Source organism: Pithys albifrons, chromosome 1, assembly GCF_047495875.1.
Source record: "Pithys albifrons albifrons isolate INPA30051 chromosome 1, PitAlb_v1, whole genome shotgun sequence".
Taxonomy (NCBI): Eukaryota; Metazoa; Chordata; class Aves; order Passeriformes; family Thamnophilidae; genus Pithys; species Pithys albifrons.
Window position 1 is genome coordinate 112,702,800 of NC_092458.1, and position 20,917 is coordinate 112,723,716.

Here is a 20,917-nt window from a genome sequence, read left to right on the forward strand (position 1 = left end):
ATGGGCAGGCATGAAGCACCACAACAGTACTTGCAGAGTCGTTGCTTTACAGGCTCGAAGTACCCAGTAACTGAGAACTCTACTGTAATTTGACACACAACCTTTAAAGGCATACATTTAATCTTGATTCATATGCCTCAAAAACTAGGGATCTGTATTTTCCAAAGTAAACTGCCCTGGCAGCTTATCTGTTGCTAAAACAGACAAAATTTAGCAGAGTACTCTAGAAAACTGCTTTTGAGGGTTTAGGAGTCCATCAGTGCTGGTCAGTTTTAAGAACCACCTTTTAGAAGTACAGAAGCAGGCAATTCCACTGTGTCCTGTCAAACAAAGAGGCCAGAAGAGTAGTTTGGCTGAACAGGAAGTACTTGTGGAGTTCAAGAGGAGAAGGAAATTGTACGACCTCTGGAAGCCAGGTCAGGCTTTGCAGGAACATTACAGAGCTGTGATTCATTCATGCATGGAGAAGACACAAAAGGTCAAAGCTCAACTAGAGTTGAAACTGGCCAGTGTTGTGTCAGCTAACAGGAAGGGGTTTTTTAAGGATGTTAATAGCAAGAAGAGGTCTAAAGAAAACCTTGGACTGATACTTGTGGAAGATGGTCACCTGATTAACAGGAATGAAGAAAAAGCAGAGGCATTCAATGCTTTCCGGTTTCAGTTTTTAACAGTACTGACAGACCCTGGGGTGCCCAATCCCCACCAGTGTGGAAACAGTAACTTTTGATCTGCAGACACTGAAATTGTGAGGGATCAGCTGTATCATCTGAGTGTGCACAAGGCCAAGGGACCTGGTGGGATTCATCCCAGAATACTTTAGGAGCTAGCAGATGTTATGGCAGGACCCTTCCCCAATACAACCTAAAGGCCTTGGGAGTCTGGGGAGGTCCCTGCTGACTGGAAGCTGGCCAACATTAGACCTGTTAAGTCTAAACTCAGTTAATGAAAAAATTATGGAGAATATTATACTGGGTACTATTGAAAGGCATTTAAACAATGCAATAATCATGTACAGACAACATGAGGTCACAAAAATAAAGTCCTGTTTAACTAACTTCCTATCTTTCTATGGTAAAGTCACTCACCCAGTGGATGAAGGGAAAGCAGTGGATGCAGTATTCCTGGATTTTAGTAAGGCTTTTCATACTGTGACTTACAGCATCCTTTCACCTGTTCAGCTGGGGGATGAGTGGGTTCATGGTACACCAGGTAAAGAACTGGTTGAAGGGAAGGGCTCAAAAGGTGGTAGTGAATGAGGCTACATCTGGCTGGTGACTTATCAGCAGGGATATTCCTCAGGGTTCAATATATTTATCAAAGATCTGGATGCAGGACTTGAATGCACCATTACCAAGTTTTCCAATAATACCAAATAGAAGATTCTGTTGACTCTCTGAAGGAACAAGAGGCCTTACAGAGTGCTCAAGACAGACTGGAGAACTGGATTTTGATTAAGAGAATGATTTAACAAGTTAAAATACCTGGAGTTTGCACTTATAATAGAGCAATGTCAGGCATGAATAAAACTGGGAGAGACATGGCTGGAGAAAGGCCCTGCAGAAAGGGATCTGGGGGTCCTGGTGGACAGCAGTGTGCCTCTGCTCCCTCTTTTCATGCCCCCTGGGGCAGACACCTAAGGAAGCACAGGTAGCTTCTTCCATCTTTCTCTCAATCAAAGTGTGTGTAAACTCAGAAGCTTATCCTATCCAACCTGCAAAAAGTGCTGAAAAAAAGTAATTTGCAGATGCAGTGGTGACAAAATCCCAAGCCGATCTAGCTGTGTTTGCAGGACTTACTCTACACCGTTTCCAGAAAAGGGTTCACCCAAGAAGACAAATAAAAAACCATCAGCATGCTCTGTTGTGCAGTGGTCCTTCCCTCTGCCCTGCTGCTGACAGATGGTACCTCATACATTTGGTCCAAGAGGGCACAATGCTGCTCAAAGCTGAGGGCATGAAATCGTCCTCACCTGGCTGCTTGACTGTGAGGATGAAGAGCCCAGAGACATCATCTGCCCGCTTGTACCAGTGGTCGCTGGGGTCGAGGAGCCACTCCTCCACATGGCAGTTGTAGGCACCGCTGTCCCGCACGGTGGCGTTTTGGATGGAGAGGACGAAGAGGCCTGGGGATGGGCTCTCCAGGTGCAGTCGGCTCCGCAGGTCACCCGGCACTGCCAGGTCCCCGTAGTGCAGGGTGCTCTGCCGGCTCAGCCAGGCCACGACCTCCTTCTCTGGGTAGCCTGGCCGCCACACATACCACTCCACCAAAAGCTGGGATGAGGGGCTGGTCCGGTTGCTCACCAGGCACTCCAGGGTCACCCACTCGTTCTCCAGCACTGTGATGTTCTTGTGGGTCTGGTTCACCTGCAGGCGGTTATCTATGGGGAAAGGCCATTAGAAATGCAAGGTGACTGAGGGCTGCAAGGGTCCTCTGTCTCCCCAAAAGCCTTTTGCACAGATACCTTAAGAAGGGAGATTTTAACTCAATTATTTCTCATTTTCCTCCTGGGGCAAGGCAGTAGCCTGATCACACCCCAGGCAGTAAGCCCTCCCTGTTATGGAAATAAGGACAAAAGCAAGGCTGACAACAGACAGCTGATTCTAGGGAACCACCACTGCAAAACAAGAAGTGGCACGAGGGCAAACTGACGCACCGTGTTTTACTGCCTTGGGAATGCCCCTGGTTTTTGCTCCACAGTTTCATTGATATGGGGAGCGGGGTGACCGGAATCAGCTCTTTTATGCGAAATGACATGTCGTACACTCCTACCTCCTTCACAACTCCTTTCCAGGGGCACAGTCTGGACTTCCCTGGGACAGCTGCTGCAGCAAGCAAGAGGCACTACATTTCCCAGAGAGAGGTGAGTGATGCAAAGGAGGGGACAGATCACAGCCTCCCCCTCCCTGATCACCCCTCAGCTGTCTTGGGACTTTGTAGACAGAAATGAGGGGCTGGGACTGGCAGCAGGCAGCATTGCTGTGGCCTGCTGAGCTTCCAGAAACAGGCACCTGGAGCAAGCAAGGACAAGGCAGGCTTGCTCAAGAAGTACCAATGCTCTGCCTCAGCAGCACATACGGGGTCCAGGCTGCTCTCAGAGACAGTGCTTACCCCCTGCCTCCCCTCCCTGCACAAAGGAAGGCTCTGTCCAGCCTGTGGGGGCCATACTCTGTATTTATCTCCTCCATCAGCCCATCTTTATCAGTGCTGTTCGCTGTCACGGAAACCACCAGCAGGGATTTCTCCTTTCCTGACAGCCAGCTCCCCACCTCATTAAACTCGTTATTCCCATCTCATGTGCATAACACAGAGGGAAAAGAGACAAGGCTCCCTCCACCTGACAGGATACAGGCAGAGAGTAAAATTAAACTGTGTGCAAGACATAAAAATGCTTTCCTAGGCAGACACACACCAGTTCTCTCTCAGTAGGTCACTAGTCGACACTATTGCTACATGGATGCTCCTGAGGATAATGAAACCTGGCTGGATACAGTGGCCCTCTAGACTGTGGGGGATGAAGAGCCTTCTTGTGGGGGGACACTTAATGCACACCAGCCCAGCCTAAAGGGATGAGGGTCATATGAAAGGAGGGAAAACACTTCTTTTGTGAAGGGATGTGCAGGCATGTGGATGCAAGGAGAGGATGACAAGGCTGTAATGGAAAGAAGAGCAGAGGATCCTTTCTGCTCCAGAGAAACTTGGTGAGCTCACAAGCTGTGCATGAGTCAATGCCAAGGCAGCCCCACCGGTGCAGCACAGGGTACCTGGCAGCTTGACGGTGACCTCTGTCCGCCCCGACACCTCCTCTGCCAGCTTGTACCAGGCGTGGTTGGGGCTGAGCAGCCACTCCTCCACATGGCAGTAGTAGCTGCCACTGTCTCGGACCTCCGCCCGCTGCACTGTCAGGCTGAAGAGACCCCCAGACGCGGAGCGCTCGAACTGCAGCCGGCCCCGCAGCCCCTCCTCCTCTGCATAGGTGCCATACTCGAAAGCTGAGCTGTGGGTGGTCTTCAGGATGAGCTTGCCATCAGCATCCGAGGGCTTGTGGACGTACCACAGCACAGCAAAGTGCGAGTCTGGGCTGGTCTGGGATTTCACTGAGCAGTTGAGGGGTATCGGCCGGTTCTCCACCAGGGTGATGCTTCGCTTGGACTTGCTCACCTGCAGCTTGGTCACTGTGAGGGAGGAATAGAGAAGGATGAAGAGAGGTGGGCCAGTAACAGAAAAGAAACTCACCTGATTTAGGGTGGACCAGGGAGGTCTTGCTGGGGTCCCACTTGCCTTTAAGGCAAAGGCGTTCAGATATTCTTCTCCCAAATCTTTCCTCTTTCAACCCCTACTCTTCTGGATCCTCCCACTGTGTCCCTCAGCAGGAGGCTGCTTTTTTACAGTTTGACCTTTAGAAGTCTCTTTCTTAACTCACAGTGGTCTCAGGCACCAAACACAGAAGACTACGCCCAAACTCAGTGGGTTTTCTCATGGTGAAATCGTACCACTTGCACCTCAGGGCAATGCACTGTTGACCAATTCCAGAAAAAAACATTTTCACGATGAGTGAATTAAGCAAGACTCTATTGCTGTCATGTGCCAGCCATTTCAGTGAGACGTAACCCACACACATGCAATAGCTAGGGGAGCAAACACAGGCACAACTGGAAAAGAAGAAAGAACACCAGACTGTAAGGGATCAGCTCTGGTCCCACAGCCAGGAGACCTGGCTTCAGGTCCACCACAGACTGCAGAGTCTGGGACAAGCCACAGGCATGTCACCTCCCTTGGCTTCCCAAGCACAACCACAGTTGCCATGTAGGTAGTAGTGAAGAGGTCACACAGTGCTGAGGATGACATGGTGAAGTCACTGGCTCTTGCCTTGCACAGAGAGAGACACACAGGTTTCCAATTCCTCTCTCCCTGCAGGATCAGAAGCTGAGCCTGTGCTGCAGTGTGTGCTCAGGCTGTGCTTGTCACCCAAGCCTTGACTCAGGGCATTCCCACCAGCAGGGGAGGACCTGAAGCCTCCTCCTGTGACACTTGTGCTTGGCGTGCCATGGAGACCTGCTGGCTACGGGCCTGGGAGAAGGGTAGCTCCCACTGAGCCACACACCACTCCTTCCAGGAGCTCTGCCACCATGGTCCTCCCCTCCTCCTCCCCACCTGACATGGCAGCTCCCCTCTGAAAGGGGGAATGCTGTCTTGCCGCCAGCTGAAGGGATTCAGCTGACAAGCAGCAGATTTCTTAACAAAATCTGAGAGAACAGGGCAGAAGTGGCACAACAGAAGTGTGGCATCGCAGGCATGAACAACTGAAGGCTGACAGGGGAGCTGTGCCCATCCACACCCTGGAAACACATCCCACGCATCCTGTATTTGTGAGAAAGCAACGTTGTCGCCTCTCTCTTACTGAGGCATGGGCTCCTTGCTTTGCATCATGCTTTGCCTTCCAGCTTCCCTTGGGCACCAGGGTCGCGGATGCCTGTTGGCACAAGTGATGAGTGATGGTGCCAAGGGAGAGAATGGGCACAGGCAAACAACTTCAAATGGGAGGAACTCCCACCACAGCAACACATCCTGCTCCAACACAGCATCTGAGAGATAGGCATCCTGGTATCACATCAGATGCTCCCTCTGAAACCTAAATTGCCCATGGCTTTAATCAGTATGCTAATAAAGACTCCATGGCTGGGGTATGGCATGCAGACACTGGAGGAAGGGAAGCAGGGAAATCGTCCCTTGTTTTACATCCCTAAGGTCTTCAACCTAATGGAAAGATTCAGCATCACTCTGTTATATTTTTGCCATGCCCCAGACACACTTCTTCCCCTTTGTTTCACTTCAGGACAGCAGCTTTAGCCACCACACCCACACTCATCCCATCTTTTTGGCTCACCATTGGTTAAGAACGGTTATTTTGAGCATTAATCAATTTTCCAAGTCCCTGGGAGATGAACCAATAAAGGGGAAGGTGATTCTCAGCAGTTTCCTTTCTCCCCCAGCCCGTTTTCCAAACAGTTTATTTTTAATTGGTACTGGATTATTTTCTGCAACCGTTACTAAGGAAACCTCTGTTACTATAGCAACTGTGTATGTAAAGTCAGTAGCCCTATATCTATTAAAATGCAGTATATACACACTCTGTGTGTGGTGGGGTTGCTCAATATCAACATACCCACACAGACAAAGCCAGGGTCTGCACAGACCAGAGCTGGTGAGATGCAAGCACCCCTCCGTGCTCTTCCCACATTGTGGCACCTCCAGGGGATGAAAATGAGGAGGAAGGGCATGGAGTAATTTTAAGCCTGGTGTTTGCGGAAACAGATCTGAACCTTCTATGTGACAGATACATTTCACTGAAGAAGCAATGGATTGTTCCCAGACTATAATCACAGCAATTCTCACTGTGTAGAAACAGCACAGACTCCCGAGGTCATCCAAGGACTCTTACATGGCCTCTGTGCATCTCTCCCTGCTTCCACTCAATCCTTAGGAAGAGGTCTTCTTTTGTGGGGGTGAGAGTGATGACAAAGCAATCTTCTTAACTCTGGCAAAAATGAGATCTTAAATTACACACACACACCACAGCCCTCCAAGCCATCCCTGGCAGCCACTGCAGCCAGCAGTCAGGAATTTGCCCACACTTGCACCAGGTCCCCCAGATAGATTATTGATGAGATGATCACTTCTACTACTGCTACCAGTCCAGCAAGCTCTGGCACGGAATTACAGGTCTTCCCTTTCCTAGACTGCACACACTTGCAGAGTTTTGCAACACCGTGCATGAAGTCTTCCCTAAATTAGAGGTATCAGTGATAGGCAATGACATTCCTGGCAATGCACTTTTCATCAAACATGACTTATTTTCCTAACAGGCACACAATGGAAGATCCACGTGCAGGTTTTGCTTCCCTCCCACAGAACAGGACATTCTCAGTTTTCTCCAATCTGTGAATGCCAAATGCTTCCACATCCAGGTGCTGGCTCCTGTATAGTATATACACACCCATCTCTTCTTCATTAACATTTGCACATCCTAAAGGAATAATTCATGTCTTTTACAGACCAGAGGCTGAAAACTAGGAAGTTGTAAATGCTGTGGCACACAGGTTTACCTTGGGGCAGCTTCACCTTTGGGCTGTCAGCTGGTTTGTTTGCTCATGCAGGGGAGACGTCCTCTGCCAGCAGTCTGGTTAAGACATGGGAAGCTTTGTGGGGCAACTTGCACTTCTGCTCTCCAACACGAATGACCATCAGCCACCATTCACAGATATGCAAATTAATCCAAAAGGCTCATTTTGCATTTGGGAAAAATTATTTAAAAAGGGGGAAAAAATAAAATAATTCTGAAATAGGTGGTCCAGGCCAATGGGAATGTGACAATACAATGCCAGGGAGTCCATCTCTTCCCATTCAGCAGTAACTCTGCTCCAGTGCAAACTGGGTCTCTCTATGCCCTGTGCAGCTTGCCAGGTCTTGTTTAAAATTGCTGCCATGACATGGAATTGATTTTAGCTGCTGGTACATGAGTGAGATTGCAAGAAGTCTGACATCCCAGGCACTGAGCCAGCTAAACCTCACCCACCTGACACATGGAAAACTCCCTTTCCTGGCTTGAGGATTTGCCTAGGCAGAGAGCCAGGAAAGGGCTTGGCCCTCAAACAGGGAGTTGATCCAGTCTGCCCCAGGGGCTGGGATTTTGGTGAGCCAGGGCAGGGCTGCTCCAGCCCTCTGTCAAGCAGCAGAGGTGGTGGGGCAGCTGTGTGAACGGGCAGGGTTACATGGCATTTTCTGCTGTGCTGTCAAGAGGCTGATGTTCTCTTAACAGCCTCCTGAACATCTGCTAGTGAGGGAAACAGGTGCATGTGTCTAGGTGAAGTTATCATGCATATCATCTGCAAACCACAATCCTGTTGCCACAATGTCTCCTGGCTCCCTGGAGAGTGCCAGTAAAGAGGATATTGTACCTTGATGTACTGTAATTGGCCCTACACATGCTATTAAGGCTTTCAATTTAGACAGGCAACAAGTCATGGTTACAACCCTCTTAGTTTAAGCCAGCCCGTTCTCCCAGCCCCTGTGAAGCCATGGAACCTGTGTGAGGAACACAGGCGCTGATCCCTGCAGTGCTGCTCTGGCAGGGGCCCAGCAGGCAGCACCAGGACAGGACACACCAGTTCTCTGAGGGCATCCTAATGCAACTGCTGGAGGAGCTTCAGGAGGTTCAGTGGGTGATGATTCATGCCAGAGCCTGACCAGGACATGGGGCATGGCTGTTACATGCTTGTTGGGGTGGAGAGGCTGGCAAAGATGTTTGGTGTCTACAGCAAGCCCATACACTTACTAGACACCTCACCTCAGAAACAGTCCTCCAGCATCACAGTCTCTTTGCACTAATTCCCAGGCTGAGAAAAAATGTTCTTATTCACACAGAGACACCCTTTGTCTCAGGATGGCTGTGGCAACTTCTGGTCCTCAAAGCTTGCACCTCTAGCTGAGGGACCAGGTCAGTGACACCTTATAACCACAGCAGGCTACAACATAACTAGGTCCTCTACCAGCTGATATATAGTAGGGGTTTTCTACACATCATCAAGCAGGCAGGCAGTATCCTCAAATTGAGCATGTGGTAAGCACAGTTATACAAATATTTGGGGAAGGGAAAGCAGTCATCAGGGGAGGAGGACGGAGACAGTGATGTGATTCACAGCTTTTCTGCTGACTTGCTGCTGGCTTCCTCCCCTCTGTTTCCTAATCATCAAGCTGGGGTTACAACACTTACCTTTAGCAAAGCAGTTTGCAACCTGTATCTAAAAATGCTGTCATAAAGAGATGCTCCATTTCAGACTCCTTACTTACATCATCTTGCCTTGTAGGCAGCATGAAAATACAACAGCAGGAGTTTACTTCCCACCTGGGAGCCACTATTACCAAATCCCAGGAATGGCAATGTTTAATTGCAGCTGAAGATACTGTTCTCCCGCCCAAAAAGCCCCATACAAAACCCCAGAATGCTGCCCTGCAGGGAAGGAGGAGGGGACCGCCAGTCAGGGAAGGAGCAAGTAGCCATGGCACAGAGGGAGCGGGCAGAAGGATTGGCCAGCACCAGCCCACAGAGCCCCCAGGGAGCCCTGTCACCACAGCAGGGAGGCAGTGTTCCACTTTGGAGGTTGCTGCCCTCTGGGGAGAGCTCCTCCAGAAGACACTCTTGACTGGAGAGAACTGATGAAGTGTTCCAAAAAGTATTCCTGGGGAATGTCCTACTTTTAAAAAGCCTCCATCGGGATTTCACTGTGCTGAGGTGTGTGCACAGGGGGGAGCAGAAACGAGGCCAACCCAACCTGAACCCAGCCCTGGTTTAACACCATACACTGGGTTTAGGAGGCTGATCAGGAGAGACTCCCTTCCAGGGGAACAGCCCCAGGGTGACTTCCTGCAAGGAACACATCTCTCCCCAACATCCTCAGTGTACAACCTTGAAGGGCACTGGCCAGCTTTTTGGCACAAACTCAGCCATCCCTCCAGCCTGTGATCACAACCCAGACATGCCTCAACTTTTCTCTCACTATTGGCCTGAAAAGCACTCGGTGCCAGAATTCCCCTCAGGGCATGTTTGCCTGGGATTCAAGAGACCAGTGTGCAGGTCACTGCCACAGGTTTAGATGTGTACTAATGCTCAGTCCTCTGCCAGCCCTTCTGCCTTCCAAGAAGCATGGCCAAAGAGCCTTCTCCACAGACACTGCAAGGAGTCCCTCATCAATGACTGTGGGGAACTGGGGCAATGGGAGTCAAGCGAGTACACGTCAGGCTTCTGATTCATCAGGGTGAGAGCTGGGTGAGTCACGTTCATTAGGTTAGTTGAAAGCAAACCAGTGTTCAAAAGGGAAAGATGTGCAAGCCCTTTCAGAGAAGAGGCATCAGAGGAAAGACAGTTGCGGAAGGGAAGATGATGAGGCACTCCTTGGAGGACTGTGCTCATTAGGCTTAACCACGACATAGAAGAAATCACAGCAAAGCAAAGACAAAGACTTCCAGCACCGGGACAACCTTCCCAGAGATGGCAGGAACATGGCAGCAGAGCTCCTGACTCTGGCTATTCTCTTTTAACTGAACACAATTCCTCCTGAAACTGGATTAGCGGGATTGCAAATTGCATTAGCCAACATGAGAGGCTGCTGGTGCAACAGGAGCAGGAGAAAGGAAAATAGCATTAGACTTTTCCTGCCATTATTACTGCCATTATTAACTTGTCACTTTACTGTAGTGTTCCTATAACAATGAATTATTGCCTGCAAACAGGCTGACATGATTGAATTACTGGGAGAGCAGCTCCAGGGGAAGGAAAGACAACATTAACCCCTTCCTGAGAAAGGCTCAGCTGCTACCCCCTCCCAAGCAGGCAGACAAAAGAGCTGAGACTTTGAACACCACCAAGTGACCTGAATTTCAACATGTTCAGCAAGTTGCTGCAAAGTTCACAGCCCAGACACTCCCCAGTTTCCCAACCTGCTGCTGCAGCAGGATGAGTTGGATATTTAACTAGCCGTGCACATCCATGCTGACCATCACCCATCCAGCAGTCCCTGCCCAACATCCTTGAAGGACATTGTACTACTGCAGCTTGGGAAGTGCAGCTTGGTGCACTCAGAGTGCTGCAACAAGGTGCTGTGGAAAAGCAGAACAGGCATCTCTCCTCAAACCCTGTGGTGGACCCACTTGCTCATCTGTAACCCCACCAGCTTCAGCCCCATAGAAGATGAGCACCACAAGCAGCCCTGATGCCCTGCCCCTCCCCACGGCAGCACAGTCAGACTGCAGACCTACCAAACACAGAGGCAGTGGGTCAAGTCCATTGCTGCATGCCTCATGCTGTGGCACAAAGACTGCAGGCAGCAACAAAGACATCTGCTCGGCTTAGGAACAGCCTGGGATTACCAGACATGCCATGCTGGAGCTTGTGGAGCAGTCAGCAAACTAGCAGGTAACACCAACTGAGGCCCTGGGGAGGAATGCATGTGACCCAGAAAGTCTCTTTAAGGCCCAGAAGCCATACATCTGTCAGCATATACAGAAAAGGCTGCGTGTGTAGCTGCAAGGATGGAGAAAGCTGGGAAGCCTACAGCCTCCCAGGTCCAGCCATGGATAAGCCAGAGACCACCAGTTGGGATATGCCAATGGCCTGGAAAAAGCAAGATCTTCCCTAAGGAACTGAAATCACATCTCTGTAAAGGACAGCAAGAAACAAATATAGCCCAAAGCAAAATGCCCCACAAACCTAAAACCAGAAACCTTCCTGCAAAACCCTAAAATGCATATAAAAGTTCTGCATGAGAGGAGGGGAGGGAGGAATAAAAGATTCCCAGCATGAGTTGTGCCTGCTGTCAGAAAACAATATACGGCTCACTGATCACTTGTAAATTAAAATATGGAGATAGGATCACTGGGAGATAAATTCAGTACCAAGCTACAGCCACTGAGGATAAAGAAAGAAAAAAATAACATACCAAGATATTTAATCAACTACTTGTCAGAAAGATTTCAAACAAAGGAGTGCTCTGTCAATTAGGGGGAAAAAAAGTAATTAAATGTACCCAAAGAGCAAGTTGTAACACACACAGCAGCAGCACCACACACCAACTCCCATGCCTCCTGAGAGCTGGCCGTTAACAGCTGGATTTCCTAACAGGGTGTCACAAAAATACTCCACAATTTCATGTAGCCACCCGCCAAGAGTACAACTGCACCCTGTGGTACATGGCTGATATTTACAGGTGCTGTGCTTGACTTGGGCATTTTCAGCAGCTGCTGATGAAACGCTGACTGCTGGGCAGAGAGAGATGAGCTGCTCAGGGCAGTGTGAAATGTCATTTCCCTGCCATCCAGAGAGCAAGCTCTACAGACAGACCTCAGGCAGCATCGACCCCAGGTTGTCAGTGCTGCCCTCCATGCAAAGAGAAAGTCATCTGAGAAGGGCCCAGCTGAATCCATCCAAGCACTAACTCACTCCACTCACCCTGAACTATTCCATTCCACTGGGCTAGTTTCCTGCAGGTTTATTAACTGAGCTGGAACACAGTGGGATTGATGCTGGCACAAGGAATGGGACAGGACCATGCAGCCAGCAGTACACATCAGGGATGAGGATCACCTCCTGTGCAACCAAGGGATACATCAGCTCCACTTGCAGCCTTAATGCTCATGATGCTGCTGCCTCCCTAACAGGTAAATTCTACTGTATGGAACAACCCACCTGTTGCTTCTTAAATTGTCTTCAACTTCTTAAGAACCAAGAAGTATTTCAGCAGCATGGGCTACAGATCCATCACTATCTGCACCCCCTGTTTCTCTGCTACATGGAACTATGGAAATTCTCTTTAGCAGCATCCAAAATGCCTATTTAGGACAGGAAGATGGCCCCAAGGGACAACTTTTACATGTACATATTAAAATAAAGGACAGGTTCACCATGTTTGGGGCCTGCCATTTTGCTGTAAGGAAACAGATCTCAGGTTCAGTGAACCCAGGAATTCAGCCTTCAACCAATGTCGGAACCAGCAGAAACCACAAAATAATCAGCCCCTTATGAACCAAAGTTCTGAACAAGAACATAAATTCATATAAAAACTGTGTGTGTTTATTCTGCTGACATGGCAGTATTAACCTCTCAAGGTAAAATTGCCATGGGAAGAAATAGGTGGGTTTGTTTTATGGAAGTTGCTTTGTCTGTGTGGCCATTGCTGCACCACCTGGTTACACAGGACACTGTCACACTGGAAAGCAAAGCCACGATGGGAAGACAGTTGTGTCCCACCAGCAGAAGATGCCTCCAGACTATCAGCTGAACCAAGAGACAAAGGGTAAGGAATTGGGCAACTGGGGCTGGGCTATCTCTCTGCCTGGCTGTTCAGCACTGTTCTTCTCAAAACAGGACACATTCTGGCTGTGCAAATGACTGATGGGGAATAGGCAGGTTCTCATCCCAGGAGCAGCATTCCACACAATACAAAAGCCAGAAAAATGGTACAGGTCCCATGCACATGGATGGACAGCCAAAATGGCTGCGTGGGCAGGCTGGGAGGGACCCCTGGGCTGGGCACTGCTCTGACTGGAGGGCTGTGAGTGCAGCAAGAGAAAAATCGTGTTGCTGCAGCACTGAGCCTTCTGGCCTGAACCTCACTCACCTTGTGAAGATCAGTGAGACAGATGAGGGGCTGGGGCTCCATGTCTGGCCTGGGGAAGGCGAATGGTGGTCAACACTTGGCTGGAAACCAACTCATCACCAGTGCTCCCTCAAGGGCTGCCCCTGCTGACTCTGCTTTTGAAGCCTTCAAGGACATAAGGATTTACAAAGCTTTAGAGCTGGACACCATCTAAGTACTGTGCACTGCAGAGTATTTTAGTCCAAGAAGAGCAAATAGAGAATCGATGAGAAGCTAAAGTGTGTGGAGAGAAGCTGTTCAAAACAACATCAAAAAAATGGCATGTGCACAGACTGCAAACAGGCTGATGCCGTGGTTTTGTATATGCATGCTGCAAACGGGAGTGGAAAACTGCTCAGGAGATATCAAAGAGAGAAGCAGAGAGTGCTTTGAAATGGAAGTGAAAAAATTGGTCCTGAAAAAGTAACCATGAAGAGAGCCAATTTGAACAGAGCAGCATATCCTGAATACTGTCCAGGTCTCCTGGCCTTGTCAGTCTTGTTTGGGACTGAAAAGCAAGACTGCCTGCAGTAACATCAGTGGGCATATAAAGAGTACACTGTGTCATGTTCGGGTTCCACTACGTGCAAGGATGCCTTCCCACACTCTTCACCCTTGTGAAATGAATGCATCCAAGATGCTTCATACAATAAAAGTCATGCCTTTGGGGGCAGGGATGTTTAGAGCAGAGTGTGATGGCTAACTGTGGAGAAACAGCACCCCAGGGTGCTGGTCTGGGATAAATAACTTTGCCAAGGAGATGATAGCAAATCTCAGTGGGAAATCTGTCCCACAAGACCTGGCAAGTGTGGGGATGGAGCTCCCTGGGGTAAATGGGCAGGGGTAGGAGACCACCAGGAGTATGAAGCGGAAAAATCAAACCCACCTCTGCTACCTGGAAAAGAAAACAGGTTCCAACTGAGTCACTAATGCAGGTCTATGCAAGGGGATAGCCCTGGGTCACTTGGTGCTGAGCCCCTTCATTTTACGTGTTCAGTGTGCTGGAAGCTGACAGGAAAGGCAGAGCAGCAGGTGTTGCCGCCATGCGCTAGTGAGGACTGCACACACCAATGTGATGTAAAGCAAATCCCCAGTTTATTCAAAAACACAGGTATATATGACCTCAAGTGACCCCGCCCCAGGTGCGGTGGTCTGACTCCAATTGGTTGAGGCTGGAAACATGTCCTTTTAAGGTGAAAATGAAACCTGTAAGGTGGTCACTCAGGCCCACCTGAATCGGGCTGCAACATCTCCCCCTTTTGTTTCAAAGAACAAAGCAAAAATGCAAACAACAGAATACACATCATGCATATTGCAACTTGAACAGAAAGGCTGAAAATTTTGAAAATTGAGAAATAACATTTTGAAAATCTCAAATTTTGCTACTTCAAGACTTAACAGGGTATTTGCAGGTTACACATCCTTACCTCCTCCTCTCTTTTCAAAATAGAACTTTTGGAAGGAGGTACAGTAACCTTTGTAAACTCACACAAACTAATACATGACTAAGACATGTATGTTTGGAATTTGCAAACTTACAACTAGTGCAAAACAAGAAACTTTTCTTTCACGCGTGAAATTGTGGTCCTTCCTGTGCAGTCGTCACCACACAGACCACTGTAAACAAACTACAAATTTTATTAAATTCTGTGCATAGTGTCCAAGAGTGCAGAGTGACTTAACTTAGCAAAGAAGCAAGTTCAGTCCAGCTGAACTAAATCTCCTTATGTTCAAGGTCCATTCTCAGAACTTCTGTGTGGCCATCACAGAGGCTTGAGAATGAAGCTTTGATTTTTAGTCACCTTATAGACTCCTGGTAAATCAGTAAACAAGTGTGAATTCACAGAGGAAATTCACAAAGGCTAAACATAACCAACACTGAAAGAGACTAAGTACGCTCTCTAGAAAATGTTCAGCAGCTTAGGGGGGCAGGTATCCTTACCCCTGCAGCTTGCTGGGCAACTTGGCAGTGCAATAAGCTCAAAACTGCACTTTAACTGAAAATTTTACAGAATTTTAAAATATAGGCTAAACAACATGCTCTTGAACTAGACTGTTCTTGTTTGATTGGACAGTTAACAACTAGTTTTAGGCTACTGCTGCTTGTGGTTGTGCTTGCCATATGGGGAAGGCAGCCTGGCTCCAGTTTCCATGAGCTATTTGACCGGCTGCGCCCCATGGCTTGCAGCCCTTCTGGTTTTTTTAGAGGTCCAGCTCCCCACCCCATGTTTGTTAGAGGAGTACCATCCTTTTTATATTTAGAATGACAATCTTGGGCTTTGTGACCAAGCCTGTGACAACGGTTACATTCTCCAGTGAACCTTTGAGTTCTGCTATATTTTGGTTGTGCTGGACAAGATTTTGTTGTTAAATTCCAGGGTCTTTTCCCCCTTTTTTGGGTGGATTGTTTGCTAAGAACTGTGGCTAGAGCAGAAGCATGTAGCTTTGCTTTTTCCTCCTCTTCTACCCAGGGCAATCTGGCACAGGCTTCAATTAACTGTACCAAAGTAGCTGTGGCTGGTAGAGAGGCTATGAGCTGTTTGCATTGAAGATTGGCATTATTAATTACCAGATCTTTCAATAATACTGGTTTAATGTCAGGGGTAATATTTGGAGCAGCATCCAAAGCTTCTGTTACTTTATCTACAAATTCCATGAATGTCTGTCCAGGTTTCTGCATTATTTGCATATAGGGTAGAGAAGGTTTTCCCTTCTTAGGGAGATTAGAGAATGCAGTCAAAGCAGCATTCTTTGACTGTTGCAAAATATGAAAATGTAATGCAGCTTGTGTTTGTGGGTCTTCATAAGTTCCTGATCCCATTAGCTGGTCTAAAGATGCTAATCTTAAGGGATGTCCAGTTTCTAAGTGTATATTTTTTGCCTGTTCCTCCGTTAACTGCTCTTTCCATTTTTGTAGAAATAACATATAAGCAGCAGAAGGTAGAATAAACTCCATTAAAACCTTAGTGTCTGCTGGGATTAGGTTATTGTATTTTATGAAGGCTGTGATTTGGTTTTTTACCAAGGCATTGTCATAGCCGTATTGAAAGACTATACTGTGTATTTTTTGTGCAATTTTCCAATCAAGTGGCTCCCATTTTAAGCCTTGTGTAGTGTTAATCACAGGCGCAGAAACCAGGGGTTGCACGGAAGGTGAGGATGTACCTACTTCTGCAGCTATGGATACTAACTCTTTGTACCTTTGCTGGGTATTAAATGTGAGGTCGCGAGGTGGCTTTGTGACTCCATCTGCAGAATCTGGTACCTGGGTATCAGAAAGCTTTGAAATTAAGTTAACAGCATTGCAATTTCCATCTGCCCCCAGCATGTCCCAAACAGAGGCTTCTTTTTCTTTTGCTCTCCATTCTGGGATACAGCTGGTGGGTGTGGCTGTCGGTGATGGAGGCTGCATGTACCAGGTTGCCGGCGCAGGGGCAGTCTCTACCGGCGCGGGGGGTTCCCGTGCTGGTGTTGGCAGCTGCGGGCTGCGCACGGCTATCGGGGAGGGAGTCCCCGCTGGTGCTGCAGAGCTTGTGTCCTGCGCGACTGGCGCTGTGGGAACTCGCTCTCGGGACCCTTGCGCTATGGATGGCACGCAGTGAAGGGAACGCTCAGGGGGAGCTCCGGTGGCTCCCCTCCACTGGGGAGGAGTCTCTCCTCTCTCCATGACGCGGTCGATCCACGCAGGAGGTGGTGGGGGTGGCGCGGGAACTGATCTGCCCCCGGAGCGGGCGAATTCGGAGCCGACCCCGGCCCCTGCAGGCTGCGGCGGACCCGCGCCTGGCGCATGCGCTGTGATTTGCATGCAGTAGGAAGGGAGGTTGGGCGGTCCTGGCGCCTCGTGGTCAGGGCGCGCCGTTCCTTTGTTTGATTTCGCGGGCTTTGCCAGCACGTGGTCTCTTTGTTTTCCTGGCCACGCGGTTATGCCGGGCGACTGTAGCCCTGCTGGAATGTCTGCCGCGGCAGCCTCCTGCCGCAACGGAGCGACTCCGGCGTACCCGTGGGGCGGCGGGGAGCGCAGCGGCGGCGCGACCCCAGCCCCGAGGTACCCGCAGGGCATTGGCGGCAGCGGCGGCGTTGGCGGCGCCGAAGGTGGATGGACAGGGGCAGAGAAACTCCAAGGGGTTTGTCTCCCCCTCCACATGTCTCTCTCGGCTGAGGGCATTCCCCATCGCGCCTTCTCGGAGTTAGGATTTAAATAAAACTCACTCACGGTTTGGTTTCCTGCGGCGTGTCTCGTGGGGTTCCAAGGTTGCTGCTGAGGTCCGGCCGCTTCTACAGCGGCAGCCGGTGGTCTCATTCGCTGTACAGAGGCGACTTCTTGGCTTTTCGCGGCGACGAACGGCATGGAAAAGCTTTGATTCCATGGTTGCTGTGATTCTGTCGGGTTTTCCGGAGCGGGAGCGGGCGGTGCCGCGTCTGGGTACCGCGGCGGGTGTCCGACGGACGGCACGGGCGGCAGCGGTGTGGCAGAGGGGTACCGCGGCAGCATTTCTGCGAGCGGCGGTGCCCACGGCGGTGCAGAAGGGTGTTCAGGGGAAAAATCGCCCTGCAAAAGCTGACTGTTTTCCGTCCTCTCCGGTAGATCGAGGTTTTTACGGGCTCGTTCTACCTCTAACAGCATTTTCCTTATAGCTGCGTATGACGAAATGTGCGGCAAAAATTCGTCGGGTGCAGTTTGCGCTGAATTCCACAAATCTGCCCCAATTTTTTCCCATAATTCTATGGAAAGCATGGAATTGGCATCTGTTAAGTGCCCTTGCCTGAAGCACCATTCCAAAATATTTTGTAATGCCTGTCTTTCAATGTCCGTTTTTGTTACACGAGCTAGTTTCTCAAATTTATCAAGCAATAAGTTGGTTTTAGACGAGTTGGAATTTCCCATGTTTCTTTAACTCACCGGTTCGAAGGTCGTGGTTCCTTCAGTCCACGTTCTTTCAGCAGCTCTCAGGGCCACTACACAAAACTCCCAAGTTTACAGGAGACAGAAGCTCTCAGGGGCTTCTCCACAAAGCACCCAAAAAAACTGGGGCATAGTAGCTCTCAGGGGCCACTTCTTAAGGCTCTAGGCAGGCCTGCAGGTGGGTTTCATGTTCTGAGACACGTTGGGGTCCACCATTTGTTGCCGCCATGCGCTAGTGAGGACTGCACACACCAATGTGATGTAAAGCAAATCCCCAGTTTATTCAAAAACACAGGTATATATGACCTCAAGTGACCCCGCCCCAGGTGCGGTGGTCTGACTCCAATTGGTTGAGGCTGGAAACATGTCCTTTTAAGGTGAAAATGAAACCTGTAAGGTGGTCACTCAGGCCCACCTGAATCGGGCTGCAACAAGCAGGTCTGACCCCACTGACAGTGAAGGAAAGGAGCAAGTCCCTGAGCACACAGGGAAGAGGAGGTTGCTCTGCACCACAGTCACAGCTGCTGAAGAACAGCCTCGTCTCTGCTGAGCACTTCTTGAACTCCTTCATCACTCAAGCAGGAATACAACTATTTGCCAGATGGAGGAGGAGGCTGTAAAGCAGGGAAGCAGTGCTATTCTACAGAGCAAAACCACTCTGGGATGAAACAAGCCACAAACTTAAGTTTCCAGACTTCATTTCTGTAAGGAAGTTTCCAGCTCATTAACTTTCCTTGTTTAACTTTATTGCTAGACACTGCCAGAAGCAAGTGCCATGTTTTTAAGTAGGCACTTGGTGGCCCTTGAAAACAATTGTTTGAGCCTTCACTCTAGAGTCTGGTCAGTACTCCACTGGCCAGCCATTGTAGAAAAAGCATCTTTCACATTCATCCATGAGAGTATTCCTCTTACATTGCTATAGTGAAGAAATGAAACAGTAGATAGGCAATAACAGTAATATTTGATTTTCATTTGTTAGGGAAAGCATCTCCTTATACTCCACGAGTGTCTTGGTAATTGTTTGAAAATCAGGACTTCTCTCCCAGCATGAAGGGTGCCATAAAGCAGTCTCCTTGTCCAGTTCTCCTCTGCCTTGTTCCCTCCTCATCTTCCCAGCATTCCCATTCTGCACAGTCACAACCATTTCTGGTTTGATTGCTCACTGGTAAGACCAAGAAGGGTTTCTTGGTCTTCAGAGAGAAGGAGCACGATACCAAACAGTTCTCTCTGTGGCTGCCAGGGATGGGCTTGGACTAAGAAGTAAGGGCCCTCCACTCTCTGTTCATTATGTCTCTCTGGCCATTGCTAGCAGGCCACTGTCAGTGGTTTCCTGTGGACAGCAGGAGAGTGGCAGAGCACTCTGCGCCCAACTGAGTGCAGGGTTTCAGAGGAAGCACAGCTCTGGCTCACCCTGCTCCCAAAGTAAGGTTCAGGCAGAAGCCACCTCCAGCTTCTCCAAAGCCAGTTTGATGAGCCTCTACCCCTCCCTCCATGATGTTTTCAACGTGACAGCTCCTAATAAACCAAACTTTAAGAAGCAGCCCCTGGAGAGCCCCTGGAAGCTAATTAATGCTCTAATGAAGAGCATGACTGCCTTATTTGCTTGATAGCTCCCAGGTCAATCAATCTGCTGTAGACCGGCTTGCAAAAAAGCAGCAAGGAGCCCAGCACCCCTGGTGTCTGCTCAGTTATCATCCCCTACCATCCCTCCCCATCCCTCCTCCCATGTTCATTACTGTCAGAAACCCAGCAGCAAGAGAACAGATTTATAGAGGTGATTGCAGCTTCTCCCTGTGCACCCAATCCAGAATTAGTCATAAAGGAACTGGACGAGGGACAACACAAGGACAGGGTGGGTGGGAAAATGCATGGGGAGGTAGGTGTGTTGATGTCTGTGCCCGAGGATGAAACGGGTGAGAAGGTGCTCTGGGGGTGGGAGTGTTGCTTGTGTGAAAGCCCTGATTTTTTATTTTGCTGTTGCCACAGAGAATCCCCAGTGCTCAGAGACTCCAGGCCTTCTCAAAGCTCTGTTGAATCACCCCTTTACTTGTGCTGCAGGGGAATGGCAAGTCCAGTAAAGCACACAATGACAACAGCAATTTAATACACCAGCACAAATCTGCTGAAGCCTGCTTGCCAAAAGAGAGCCCTACCCAGACACCCTGGTCTGGCCAGACTGCAGCACAGTCCCCATAGTGCACCGTGCTGCCAGAGGCTGTCTGCTGCCCTCATCTGAGTCCTGCAGGCTGCACGGACACACACTGCTCCCAGACAGCACCTGCTGTCTCAGCCACTCCATCCCTGAAAACCTGGCAGGGAGAAATGAGATCCAAGGAAGAGATGGGAACACAGCCTGCGTGACAGTCCTCAGGTCTCCTCTAGACCCACATGCATCTACCACCTTCCTCCCTCAGGGAAGACCCAGAGCCCAAGTCCTGTTTCCCCCCATGCTGTGTGAGGAAGGGGGCAGAGAACACCAAGGAGAGCTGGCATCCCAGTGTGAGATGCACTGAGAGCTCAGCCCAAATCCAAACGATTCCAGGGTCATCTGTATTCGAAAGCAACCATCTGTATATCTGCTTTCCCTAAAACCCGAGAGATTTGTAAGTGTCACGGAGTCATCACTCCTGTCCCTTCCAAGGACAGGACTCAGCTATCCTGACAGATCTCTTCAGATCAGCCCTGTGAAGTTGCATGGTGGATGCTTTTCTCCACCTGGAGAGAGACAAGACAAAGGGCAAAGCAATGTCTCTAGAAGGGAAAATGGTGGTGAACCCTCAGGTGTGAAAGGGATGATGGCCTCAGGGATGAAAGAACCAGGTTTTCA

General features: G+C 49.4%; 1 protein-coding gene across 5 annotated transcripts in view; it reads right to left on the reverse strand.

Annotated features, from left to right (window-relative positions):
- IGSF3 (immunoglobulin superfamily member 3) overlaps window positions 1-20,917 on the reverse strand; it is a 99,232-nt gene that overhangs the window by 5,845 nt on the left and 72,470 nt on the right. For all 5 annotated transcript variants that reach the window (XM_071563800.1, XM_071563767.1, XM_071563777.1 and 2 more), the window contains 2 exons: window positions 3,762-4,172; window positions 1,970-2,377 (listed from right to left, as the gene is read on the reverse strand). In XM_071563800.1, coding sequence (XP_071419901.1) covers window positions 1,970-2,377; window positions 3,762-4,172 — 819 coding nt within the window. The remainder of the gene's footprint in view (window positions 1-1,969; window positions 2,378-3,761; window positions 4,173-20,917) is intronic.